This window comes from Leptidea sinapis, chromosome 29 (assembly GCF_905404315.1).
Source record: "Leptidea sinapis chromosome 29, ilLepSina1.1, whole genome shotgun sequence".
Classification (NCBI taxonomy): domain Eukaryota; kingdom Metazoa; phylum Arthropoda; class Insecta; order Lepidoptera; family Pieridae; genus Leptidea; species Leptidea sinapis.
The window spans coordinates 8,798,719-8,811,987 of NC_066293.1; the positions used below are offsets into that span (position 1 = coordinate 8,798,719).

General features: G+C 36.0%; 1 protein-coding gene across 5 annotated transcripts in view; it reads left to right on the top strand.

The window, feature by feature from the left end:
- LOC126973379 (dynactin subunit 1) overlaps positions 1 to 13,269 on the top strand; it is a 77,748-nt gene that overhangs the window by 35,006 nt on the left and 29,473 nt on the right. For all 5 annotated transcript variants that reach the window (XM_050820618.1, XM_050820620.1, XM_050820619.1 and 2 more), the window contains 4 exons: positions 1,074 to 1,236; positions 4,218 to 4,387; positions 6,141 to 6,281; positions 11,265 to 11,456. In XM_050820618.1, coding sequence (XP_050676575.1) covers positions 1,074 to 1,236; positions 4,218 to 4,387; positions 6,141 to 6,281; positions 11,265 to 11,456 — 666 coding nt within the window. The remainder of the gene's footprint in view (positions 1 to 1,073; positions 1,237 to 4,217; positions 4,388 to 6,140; positions 6,282 to 11,264; positions 11,457 to 13,269) is intronic.

A 13,269-nucleotide genomic window follows, 5' to 3' on the forward strand; every position in this document is an offset into this window, starting at 1 on the left:
AAATAAACTATTTGAATTTGAAATGGGCTGGGCATGTATGTGGGATGCACACAGACCGATGGGCACAGGTCGTCACGCATTGTGTGCCCCAGGACGTGGAGGCAGACCCTGAAAACGAGGGCATGACGATCTGGATGCCAATAATAAGACTGACTAAGCTGGCAGAGGATTGCTATAAATAAATTAAGCAGAGGAGGCTTTTGCCCAGCAGTGGGATCCGATAGGCTAATAAATGAAAGTAGATTTGAGTTATATGATAGTAAAAATAGTTATTTGTTCAACAAGTGAGCAAAGTTATTTTTTGCTGCGAGTGCTGACTTTAAATCACGGCGAAGTAGCGAGTGATTTTAATATAGATCACTGAGGTGAGTGATTTAAAGGCACGAGAAAAAAAAAATTCGCTCTCGTGTGAAACATACAACTTTTCACCTCACAAGTGTTATAGGAACAATTAAGATAATATTTAACAATGTTTATTACAAACATCAAACCCTCATAAAAAATCAAAGGTTGAATAGTTTATAAATCAAAATTTCGATAAGTAACATATATATTTTTGTGACAATGAGATAATACGCTAGGCTAAAATGAGTTTCGGAACGCACCGGATCGCATTGTTTATTTTTTTAACGCGTAGTATTTCCCGGATGTATGAGTTTTCACGTAGCAATAGCGCCTTTTTCGTGCTGGAGAGGTGAAAAGAAATTAATCACATAATAACAGGCGTTTTATTTCCTTGGATTTTTTTTTTAGTGCCCTAAACTTGTGTTAGTATTATTTTGTTTCAATTATAATTACTGTATGTTATAATCCGTATGTTTGTTCTAGTTTTTAAGTTTAGTTAGTATAGTCATAATTTAATTCAGGCGAGGTGTCGCACAGAAGACTTGTCAGCTTTGTAACACATTTGTGTTAGAATACATACCGAGTGGCTGTTTCTTAAGCACCACACTTTTTTTTATATATATTTAAGTTGCTTCATTTTTGTTGTGTGTGTTAGACACAAATAAAAATAAATGGTATTCTTTCTTTCTTAAATGCTTTGTTCTGATATGCTTATTAATATATTTTAGTGCATGGTTTCGATGTGGAGTGGTGCTCTGGAGATCTGCACTCCTGAAGTCCTTCTGCGAGCAGCTTCCGCGTTGCCTGACGCTGCCCTGCAGGAGAGAGCGCTCGACGGAACCGCTCATCTGCTAAAGACAAACGAATTGGATGAAAATTGCTCGCTGGATGGTGAGTATATACCAAACTCTTTACAGCAAAATCATCAGCACACTTCGCTATTAAAATAAAAATAACGGAATTCACTCCGGAAGTGCCGGCCGAAGTGAATACTTGAACATTAACTTTGTCCATTGTTGAATATTTTGGAATGGTTAGGGAATAATTTCGCACGAATTTCTTTATTTACCAGTATAATAAAATTTTTTGGTTAAATACAATATTCCAATTGTCTTTCATTATCTCGTGTACGGAAAATCTGAAAAAAAGATTAGCTTTTACAGATTTGCGATATAAAGTATAAATTATCACTAGGTAACGATATGTCATGTAATTCACTCACATTCAGTGTTAATTGTGTTCACGTTCATGCAAGCCGTTCACATTCACCGGCAATGACTTTCCGTCACTGACCTGTAATACATACCACTGGACAGACTGTTCCATATGTGTGACAGCAAATTTTTGTGCCTATTTGAAGCGCCACTGGCGAGCGTCCAGAGAACTAATTTTGACGTATAATACAAATGGCTGCGAAGGAACGTACAATACTCTGAAGTATTTTTGCATTTTGAATTAATTTCGTTCGTTTTTCGTGTTATTTATGCTTCAAGAACAATGACGTTCTATACATATGGACATATCGTTCGCAGTATGACAGTGGAACGGCAAAAGTGTGCTTAAAGACAATTTTAGCACACTTTTCTCCTTAGTCGCATGGCAACTGTGTGTCAATCAACAAGCCTAAGTGTGCTATACAAATAAATGCTTAAATAATACATTAACTACTCAAAAAAAGATGGTGTGACTTATCATCGGTAAGGTTATTTTATTTATATAAGATTGATATGCAAATAGCGTAAGGAATTTAATAAAACGAATATTTTTTCATTAAATATGGTATTAATCATTGACAAGTCCCCAGACAAGACCCGCTTGTCAGAATGAGACAGATGAAAGGACACAGTCAGAAATGAAAACAATAGAGTCGTTTTTTAACCGACTTCAAAAAAGGTGGAGGTTCTCAATTCGTCGTTATGTTTTTTTTACCTCAGAACTTTCGACTGGGTGAAACGATTTTGATAATTCTTTTTTTATTTGAAAGCTGGTGCTTCCACGCTCCACGTTACTAGAATTAGATTTATAAATTAGATTGTACAAAAATATGCAATTATTTTTATACTTTTTAGTGCATATTATATCTACACTACATATACCAAAAAGATACCCTGGAAAATATATCTAAGTCTAAAAGACTAATTTAATTTAATTTAATTTAATTTAAGGAACTTTACATTTAAATAACCAGTTTAACTAATGTAATGTAAATAAAAATATTATATTATATAAGTATTAGTTTCCCTCATTAAAGGTTACCTTAACCTATTAAATCCAAATTTAACCGCTTTAGAACGCAAAGAAGTAACAAATTTAAACACAAGCCAAAAAATAAACATACAGACTTTCCCCTTTATAATATGCGTGTGATTTTTCATTGAAAACGTAAAAAACCTCCGTCTGAATAGATCTTGATCGGAAAATGGGACAGACTGACGAACGTAAAACTTATAGCAACCCACTTTTTCGTCTGTATTTGAAAAAATATCTAACTGCTACAGCGCTGATGTCGCTGTTATAGTGTTTACATTGCTGTCTATTGTCCAATAATATTTAAAAAAACTTGAGTAAACGCAGAAATTAGACATTGCATTCGAAGGTTATTATGGTGTCATTTGTGGCATGTGCTATATTTCGGCTTTGATTTTGTATGAGGTGCATTGTCTATATATATAGAACGTCATTGTTCAAGAATCAACGTATTAAAGTACACAATTTTTTTTTTGGAAATAGTTTCCCATCATCTATCGATATTACCTGAGGCTGACACTAGTATTAGTACCGCAGACTCTCGCTACATGGCCAACAGCGCCAAAATGGCGAATATCAAACAGAAACAAAAGTACTTTGACAGCCGCCAGTCCAGTGGTAAATAGTAGAGGTCAGTGCTCTCCATACACAAAGTGCAACATTGCCAATCATTGTTCACTGGGCCTTTAAAAAAGGAGCGACTCTATAGTTTTTATTTTTGACTGTGTGCTCGTTGCGTCCTTTCATCAGTCTCATTCTGTAAAGCGGGAGAAAAATAGAAGAGAATACTGGTCAATAATTATACCATATTTAATGAATAAATATTCGTTATACTATATTATTTACACATTTTACCATCCCATCTTATACAAATAAAATAAACTTACCGGTGATACGTCACATCACCTTTTTTTGCGTTGTTAACGTATTATTTGAGCACATTTTTATAGCACACTTAGGCTTATTCGTTGACACAAGACTAAGGATTATACTTACATTGTCTTTAAGCACACTTTTGCCGTTCCGGTTTCATACTGCGAATGATATGTCCATATGAATATTCGTCGTTGCCTACAACGGTTAAAAAAGTGGCGTCCGCCAAAAGCAGATGGGCGCCACTTTAAATGCACTGTTGTATGATAGATGGCGCCACAGCCTGAGAGTTAAACAAGATATACCAATATTTACGATCGATGCGTCACTCGGTTGGTTCAATTGGTAAGAGCGCTCGGACGGTACCCTAGAGACCTAGTTATAAACTTAATTTATATAAAAAATATTATATTTTTTTAATGACAATAAGAGACGAGACGAGCAGGACCTTCAGCCGATGTTAATTGATACGACCTGTCCATTACAATGTAGTGTCGCTCAGTGTTCTTGAAGAATCCAACAATTCCGAGCGGCATTACAATTGTGTTCGTCTCCATGAGACATAAGATGTTAAGTCTCGTTCGCCCAGTAATTTCACTAGCTACGGCGCCCTTTAGACCAAAATATAATGATGCTTACACCTTACTGCTTATGGTACCCTATAATCTAGCCGGCATCCTGTGCAAAGGTGCCTCCTACTGGTAAAACCGCAGTGTATCTCGGTGTGTGATATCGGTGTCGTTGTCGGCCAGGCCTGGAGCGCTGCTGGTCGTACCTGGCCGCCATGTGGTCTGCGCTCAACATGGGCGGGGTCGAGGGCGCCGCGTGCGGCCGCGACGTGGTGCTTCACTCGTGCGCTGCGCTCGACGCGTTGGCGAGGGCCGCGCACTCTGACGTCACAGCGCTCTCGCACATACTACAGGTACGTAGGAAATAGCTGACACTTACGAGGTCTTAGAACTTTTATGGAGATCTACAACCTCCTTTCTCAAAAACCTTGGTTCTCCAAATTTAAAATTCCCATCAAGTCAGTGATATCAACTGTTTGTCGTTTACGTTTTAATCATGCTTGTACTCCAGTACTTTTAGCTAAACTAAGAATTAGGGACAGTTGCCTTTAAAAGGCATTTATTTTCTCAAAATTGATTCCTTTAGAATTCTTTTTGATTTCTATTAACTACTAGATACTACTACCGCTTCGGAAACAAATGGCGCTCTGAGAGAGAAGAAGCGGCGTAAGAAACTCTCGCATTCTTTTTTTGCGCTCTTTTCAATAAATATATACAATATTGTACAGTCATTTCTATCGCTATAAAATAATCACAATCTAGTCCTAAGCTGTCCGATCATATAGATATTCAGCAGTGGTGTAATAGGATTTACGACAGAGCCATTTTTTTTATAAAACATTTAAATTTATTTATAGATAATGCCTGAACAGTGGCTGGGACTTTATTATAAAAGTGTATACATTTACCCTTACAACTATTATGTATCTTATGAAGCCTACTAGAATTTGTGAACTTTGAGAATGTGGTCTAGTTGAGGGAAATGTGGACAATTTTATGCGTCTCAAAGTTCATTTAAATGTCTCCGTTCCCTAGTTTTCACTCTTTTGTATATATTTTGTGTAAATATATTAAAATCATTTAATTAATTATAAAATAAATAAGATTAAGTTAATAATTTAAGTAGTTATATTTGTGTATGTCCTTTATAGTCTTAACAGCAAGTATATTTGTGTCAGGTAAAAGATAATATAACTTATTTCAATTTGAGCACCGATAAAATTAGTAAACAAATACTCTAAGCTTGGTGGTCTACCTTAACCTGCTATTGGCACACTTCTGGTATACCCTATAGACCCTATAGACCCTACCTACTAAGATAAAGGTTCCGGATACGAATCCCGGTAGGTGCAAACATTTTTGTTTGTTTTCGAATTATTTTTTATTTTTTTGCTCCACCAATAGGGACAACCACAATACATACGTAAAGACAATACCAATAGACAGTAAATACGGTGTCTTCCCTATAAACGTCATGGACTGTATGACATGTTTGTATGTATTTATGTATGTTTAAGTAAGTATATCGTATTAAATACTAGCTGACCTGGCAAACGTTGTTTTGCCATATAAATTATATATGCAAACCTTCCTTGAGCTTCAACGAATCTATTACAAAAGATTTCATTGAGATCGGTCGAATAGTTTAGGAGTTATTAGGGAACATACAAATATACATTCTCTTTTATATATATAGATATCGTTGTCTTGCAACCCATAGCACAGGCAATGCCTAATTTGGGGCAAGATAATTTATGTAAAAGTGTGTCAATATTATAATTATTGTAATTATGTGGATGGAAAAACTGGGATAACACTGCCCTCTCGTCCGCTTGTCGTCCTCTATTATTTGCCACTTTGTTTTTCGATCCTCTAAAACAATTTTCGCGTAATAAGCTGGCCTTCCGAAGAACGAGGCCATCATCTCATTTCAAGAGCCTTTCATGCCACGGATCAAGAAACCCTCCCAAACATTCTGCACTGTAGGGCCAGCAAACCAGCAGAACTAAATAAAATATATGCACTTTACCTCTGGGACAGTAACGCTAGCAGTAATCTATTCCTGTAGTAGCAGAATTAACTAAAATATTGAAAATTTCGTTTCAGCCATCGGAACAGAACATGGAGCTGGGAGAGCTGCACGAAAGTATAAAGACGACCTGTTCGTCGCTTCAGCAGCAATTGAAGTCGATACGGCGCAGGTTACCACCTGGCGTCAGCCTGCATAACCTGCCATTGGACCAGAAGGTATCATCTAATTTACAAACCTGCAAAAAAAATTCGAAAGAAGAAAAATGTTTATTTGAAACGTTTAGTAGCTACACATAAATACATAAGACTTATGAAAAAGACAAACAAAAAAAAATCTGAAACATTTATACTATACTTGACAAATATCGTCCCAACTCCCATGTCATGTACATGGCAGTTGGACGCTTTGCTGGTTTAAAACCAACGCTGGTCTTCCGTAGGGCCATTAAGTGACATCTCGATAAATATTGTATAAAGCAAAAATTATTTCGCTTGTGAATTAAAAAGTAACGTGAAATAACTACACAAATATAAAATTTGAAAAACAAAATTTTTATGAACGATGCGGGACACGACCTCCGGCGTTCCATGCCGGTGCTCTAACCAACTGATTTGATTTTGTTTTTAAAATTTTATTTGTGTATTAATCCTAGAAGTTAGGGTTATCACTTTAAAAAAAACATAACATATTGTTTAGATTTACAAGAGCGACATCTCAAGTCAATTTCCTAATATGCAAATATTGGGGTTGAGCAGGTTATCAACTGCAAAGTAGATCCTGTAGATGAAGCCACAACCTGAGAGTTGAACAAAGCAAACAGAATTTTATAACGAGGCGGTACTCGAACGGTTAGCTCAGTTGGTTAGAGCACCGGCACGGAACGCCGTAGGCCGTGGGTTAGAGTCCCGCATCGTTCTTAAAATTATGTTTTTCAAATTTTATTTGTGTATTAATCATAGAAGTGAGGGTTTTTCGAGGGGAGAGAGGTTCACTTTAAAAAAAACATAACATATTGTGAAATAACTACTTAACTAAAATCTTATAAACTTATATGTTAACTAATTTAATTTAATTTCTGCAGTGTATCGATATGAACAATGGTGAATGAGTTATAATTTTTAGTTTTGTTTTGGTTTGTAAAGATCCTACAATTAATAAATCGTAAATTTAAGTATTTTTACAATATCTTTGAAAGTGTGTTACAATAATACGGTAGGAAATGGACCTATGGTTCCATTAATTGTCCAACATGCGCCGTGATACAGTGCTTTCAGCTTAATATTTTTGAAGTGAAAACTTCTTTAGCATCGTTGTGATTTGAAAGTCGATGAAACGAAAAAGCGACAGTAAAAGGAGACAGACACATAAATTCATAAGATTTAGCGTGGGAGAAAATGAGATAGGAAGCGTTATACAGTGTCTTGGCGATCATAGTTGAAGAAGAGTTTGTCTTATGTATGACGCAAGTATCCCTTAATATATTCTGACACCAGGAGAACAAAAATATGGTAGCGGTGATAGTACTGGCTTTCATTGCGTTTGAAATCATATGTCATCGTAGCAACATGTACCAGGAATTCATATGCAGTTTTGAGGTTCATGCACAATGCAGGTTTCACTTCTGACATGTGTACTTTGTACGCACGCATTTCTTTTTTATTAGGATGTTAAAAGATTCGGGTATTTATTTATTTATTCATAAATATCCTCCTACAAATAAATCATAAATTTAACTATTGTTACATTCTTTGAAAGTGTGTTACAATAATACGATAACAAAAAGACCTATACTTCCATTAATTGTCCAACATGCGCCGTGAAACCGTGTTTTCCAGCTTAATATTTTATTTATTAGGATCTTAAAAGATTCGGGTTGATCGACTTGTGACATACCGCGAAATTCAGGCAACTTTAGACATTGGCATGAGTCAAATACAAATAATCTTGCATGAACAATTAGGTGTAAATAAGTTGTTTTCCCGATAGATACCGCATTTGCTCTGTGAAGAGCAAAAAGCGGCTCGCGTTACTTGGTGCGTCAGAACTCTTGAAATATTCCACGCAGGATCCTCAAATGCTGTATACAACATCGTATCAACACAACACTTCGTGGAAACACTGTTTCAGCTTATTTTTTTTTATTTGAATGTTAGACGATTCGAGTATTTATTTATTCATAAATATCCTCGTATAGTAACAAATCATAAGTTTGATTATTTTTACAAGTGTAACATTTTGAAAATGTGTTACAATACTACCACAGCAATGCGGCCATTACAAAGACAATATGGGTATTTAATATATTTATTCATAAAGATCCTTCAAACGTTAACATCGTGCTCGTCTTGCCACTTCTTCTTATTAAAAAAAAACAACGCGCAAAAAGGTCTTTACGGGTATCATTTGTAAATAGCAACTATTTTTTTAACGCCCATAAACGATTCAATGCCATGCTTTTTGAAATCAACATAACATACTTATATTATAAAGAGACTAGCTGACACAGCAAACGTTGTATTGCCGATATTAAAATCGCGTTACAAAAGTAACTGTTGATCGTAGATGGGTGAAAATTTGAAGTTGTATGTATTTTTGTCAAACAAATTAAATTTGAAAACAAAATTTATGAACGATGCGAGACTCGAAACCGCGACCTCTCACATGAAGCCACAACCTGAGAATTTAACAAGACATACAGAATTTATCAACGATACGTCACTGGAACGGTTGGCTCAGTGGAATAACGCTCGCACGTAACGCGAGAGGTAGCGGGTTCGAGTCCCACGTCGCTCATAAACATAGTTTTAAAATTAAATTTGTATAATTAACTAGTATGTCTAATATGTTTACTTTACTTCTAAATAATTAATTGAACTGCTCAGTCTGTTACAAAAATGTTATAGTATGTCAGTATGGTCGAATATGACTCTTTGTTTCCTGAAATAAACATAACCGATTCAATGCCATGCTTTTTGAAATCAACATAACATACTTATATTATAAAGAGACTAGCTGACACAGCAAACGTTGTATTGCCGATATTAAAATCGCGTTACAAAAGTAACTGTTGATCGTAGATGGGTGAAATTTGAAGTTGTATGTATTTTTGTCAAACAAATTAAAAAAAAATCAAAATAAAAATTTCGTGTGGACCATCCTTTACATTTAGGTTGATGAAAAATAGATGTTGTCCGATTCTCAGACCTACCCAATATGCACTGAAAATTTCATGAGAATCGGTCGGGTGAAACGAGAATTTTATATATTAGATACAGTTTGTGGGGTTGTAGGGGGTAATTTCTAGGTATAATGAACCGATTGTGAAAATTCTGTTACCAATAGAAAGCCACATCATCTGTGAGTGTCATAAGGTATATACCCGAGAAATATATATAGACTTTTGTCGTATTAGTCGGATTTGCAAAGAAAAAAAGGGTCGAACAAAAACGCTGCCCTAACGATGAGATATATTATGATTGTTTTGTATATATGTGTATGTGGCAGCAATGGAACACCAACTAATACGGTTACACTGATAAATGCGGCCATTGTCGCGGGTAACAGCTAGTGTGCTATAAAAGTATTTATTTCAGGAAAGAGAGAGTCATATTCGACCATAATGACATGCTATAACATTTTTCTAACAGACTGAGCAGTTCAATTAATTATTTAAAAGAAAAGTAAACATATAAGATATACTTGTTAATTACACGAATTAAATTTTAAAACAAAGTTTATGAGCGACGCGGTACTCGAACTGGCGACACGAAACCAATGCCAAAGCCATGTAATTAATCCCAGAAGTGAGGGTTATCCCTTTAAAAAATAATAAATTGTTCATACTTGTTTAATTAAAACATGTTTGGTAACAAAATGGCAAATGTGACAATAATTGAAAATAAACATTAAGCTTAGAAATTTATGTAATATGTTTATTTACTGGTTCATACTGCGTTCATTCGGAGACGAGACAAAGTTAAGTTAGAAAACGTTAAGAGTCAGACAAAATCCAAAAACGCACACAAGCTGTGTCAAATGCAAAAGTGGAAATGGACTGGACACATTCTGAGGGAAAAGAAAGAGAAATTGACAAAAACGTTACAGAATGGTATCCAAGAGACGGGAAACGAAGGAAAGGTAGACAGATTAGAACCTTTTTTTTTTGGTCGATTTTAAAAGGATAGCAGGACCGGACTGGATGAGAGTAGCCAGAGACGAATTTGTCGAGAGACAAATTACTAGTTAAACTAATCTAAGTTTTATTTATAAGAAAAATTAAGTCACTAGTAATAATTAATGCTATTTTATTTTATTTTATTTTTACTTCGTTCATAGATTCTTTTAAATAGTTGCCTGATTGAACCGGGAATCGAACCCGCTACAGGAGAAAACAATACCCCGTAGCTTTATTTCTGATGCTATGTTATGTAGCATAACATAAGGCTTACGATGAAGGTTTTCGGTATGATAAAGATACAGGGTATTTTTTTCTCGTGTAACGGGTTCGATTGCCGATTCAATCGGGCAACTATTTTAAAATCTATGAACGCAGTTTAAAGTGTTTTTGAAATTAAAATAAACCCTTCTTTCAGTCAAATGTTTCGTCGACAATATTTAAGATACTTCCTCTCCATGTGGCATTGCCGTGGGACTGTCTGTACATTATGTTATGTTTTTTTAAGTGATAACCCTCACTTCTAGGATTAATACACAAATAAAATTTGAAATGCGGGCTTCGAACCCACGACCTCCGGCGTTCCGTGCCGGTGCTCTAACCAACTGAGCTAACCGTTCGAGTACCGCCTCGTTATAAAATTCTGTTTGCTTTATTCAACTCTCAGGTTGTGGCTTCATCTACAGGATCTACTTTACAGTTGATAACCTGCTCAACCCCAATATTTGCATATTAGGAAATTGACTTGAGATGTCGCTCTTGTAAATCTAAACAATAGTTTGCTTTGTTCAACTCTCAGGTTGTGGCTTCATCTACAGGATCTACTTATTGTTTAGATTTACAAGAAAGTGGATCCTGTAGATGAAGCCGCAACCTGAGAGTTGAACAAAGCAAACAGAATTTTATAACGAGGCGGTACTCGAACAGTTAGCTCAGTTGGTTAGAGCACCGGCGCGGAACGCCGGAGGTCTGTACATAATTTTAAGACAGTAAAAGTAAATAAGAGAACTACGTGATTGTTTAGCTGGTGGAGCGGCTCCGCGGCGAGAGTGCGAGTACGTTCTCCCGATGCGCGCGGTGCGTGTCTCTGGTGGCCCGAGCGGCGTGCGCGGCCGCCGCCACCGCGGGCGAGAGGGCGGAGCCTGCGCCGCTGTCGCACGCCACGCTGCAGGCCATCTGGGGCGCCGCTAGCGCCAACGTGCAGCTGGAGACACAGGTCTGTGAACAAATTGTAATAATTATATTGACACACTCTTGCACAATTTATCCTGCCCCTAAACTAGGCATAGCCTGTACTATGGGTACAAAACAACGATATATATATACAATATACTTTTTATTGAAGTACTTTGCGGAATCCATAATTATACAAATGATTTGAGTTTTCTTTAGTGTTAATTCCGCCAGTATTTGTCTTTAAACAATTCGACACGTATTTCGCCTCTACACGAGGCATCCTCTGGACGTGTTGTCTCGCCAAAATCTGGCACGAGACCCAATATACTAACTTAACCTTCCACGATCCAAGTGCCTCCGCGCCGCAGGATGACGTAAATCGGCGCCATTTTGGCGCGCGCGCAGCGTCTATTTTAGCGAATTTATTTTACATGCATTAAATAAAATTGCTTATAATTTGGATGATATGAGAGAATATATATGAAAACTATTGAAACAAGATATAAGATCATGTAAAATAAACTATCTTATAAACAAAATGAGAGTCAGAACTTGGTCAGGGCGTAGTGTGCCCAACGGCACTTTCGTTTTTGGCGTATAATGGCACTGGTCGATATTGGTTAAACATATATAAATACTTATAAACATCCATATTCGACATATAAAGGCATTTATTTCCTCAAAATTGATTCCTTTAGAATTCTTTTTGATGTCATTTCTAATATACTAGATACTACTATCGCTTCGGAAACAAATGGCGCTCTGAGAGCGAAGAAGCGGTGCAAGAAACTCTCCCAGCATTCTTTTTTTTGCGCTCTTTTCAATAAAAATATACAATATTGTACAGTCATTTCTATCGCTATAAAATAATCACAATCTAGTCCCAGGCTGTCCGATCATTTAGATATTCAACAGTGGAGTAATAGGATTTACGACAGAGCCATTTTTATTATAAAACATTTAAATTTATTTATAGATAATGCCTGAACAGTGGCTGGGACTTTATTATAGAAGTGTATACATTTACCCTTAAAGCTATTATGTATCTTATGAAGCCTACTAGAATTAGTTACAAGCAATCCCTTATTTCTAGTGTTATAATAATGAAAATCACTATTAAGAGCAAAAAGGTGACGATTTTTGTAAACGTATATTAAATTTTCTTTTCTTTTTCATAAATGTTCTGACAATGAACAGTCATAATATTAATTTCTTTATTCATTAATTAAATGCTGATATATAGCACGAACAGCTCTGTTTTGCAGTACAAACACTATATCAATGTCAGCAGCATGACCCCATAGTAAAATACCGTACGTCATGATGCTGCGAAAATAACTAATTGTTTACCTCGTCATCAATATCAGCACTTCGTTTCACTTTAAAAATAAGTGAAGTATCATCAGCAAACAATAAAATCTCATGGCTATCATCTACCACAAACGGTAGATCGTTAATATAAGTATATAAGAAACAAGAAAGGACCGAGAATAGAACCCTGCGGAACACCTATTCCCACAGGTTTACCCGAAGACCGTTTGCCATTTACATCGACTATCTGAACTCTTTCGCTTAAATAGGATTTTAACAGATTAAGGGCTCTATTTTTTACTCCATAATGCTTTAGTTTTATGTGTTAAGTTTCATGGTGGACGCAGTCAAATGCTTTGGACAATTCACAAAAAATGCCCAATGCATCCTGTGACTCTTCCCAGGCGTCAAAGATGTGCTCAATGAGTCTAGTACCCGCATTAATTGTTTATAAGCGCCTAGTGAAACCAAATTGATTTTTGTTCAATAATTTACAAAAATGCATTTGTAGCTGCTGAAGCAAAAGTTTTTCAAAAATTTTA